At 45.3% G+C, this 327-nt stretch overlaps 1 protein-coding gene across 1 annotated transcript in view; it reads right to left on the reverse strand.

Annotated features, from left to right (window-relative positions):
• The window catches only part of LOC118743739 (retinal homeobox protein Rx), a 74,593-nt gene extending 74,281 nt beyond the window's left edge, over positions 1–312 (reverse strand). The window contains exon 1 of the mRNA XM_036476501.1: positions 34–312. Coding sequence (XP_036332394.1) covers positions 34–312 — 279 coding nt within the window. The remainder of the gene's footprint in view (positions 1–33) is intronic.
• Between the last annotated feature and the right edge of the window lie 15 nt (positions 313–327).

Consider the following 327-nt stretch of genomic DNA (forward strand, 5'->3'; position numbering starts at 1 on the left):
GTTACAATTGCCATTTAATGATTGCTGTTGCACCTCTTCGAATGTACGCGCACGTATACCATCGAAAGTTTTCATGGCGTAATTTTCTCTTGCACTTCCGTTGGCTAATTTTGAGTCGTTCGCTTCGGCGGCATCCACGTTGTTATCACAGTAGGAGACGGTGGATTTACGTTTCAATCCACCAAATTGCATTGAACAAGCAGATGATGCTGCATTGTTATAATTCGAGGACGGCGAATGTGATAAATTTGTAGGCGACTGCGGCGAAGTTACATCAATAGGTCCGGATATGTCGCCTTGCCCGTCCTTCATATCCTCATCATCGCC

The sequence above is a fragment of the Rhagoletis pomonella genome, unplaced genomic scaffold (assembly GCF_013731165.1).
Source record: "Rhagoletis pomonella isolate Grant_MI unplaced genomic scaffold, Rhpom_1.0 Rhpom_scaffold_00007, whole genome shotgun sequence".
NCBI classification, from domain to species: Eukaryota; Metazoa; Arthropoda; class Insecta; order Diptera; family Tephritidae; genus Rhagoletis; species Rhagoletis pomonella.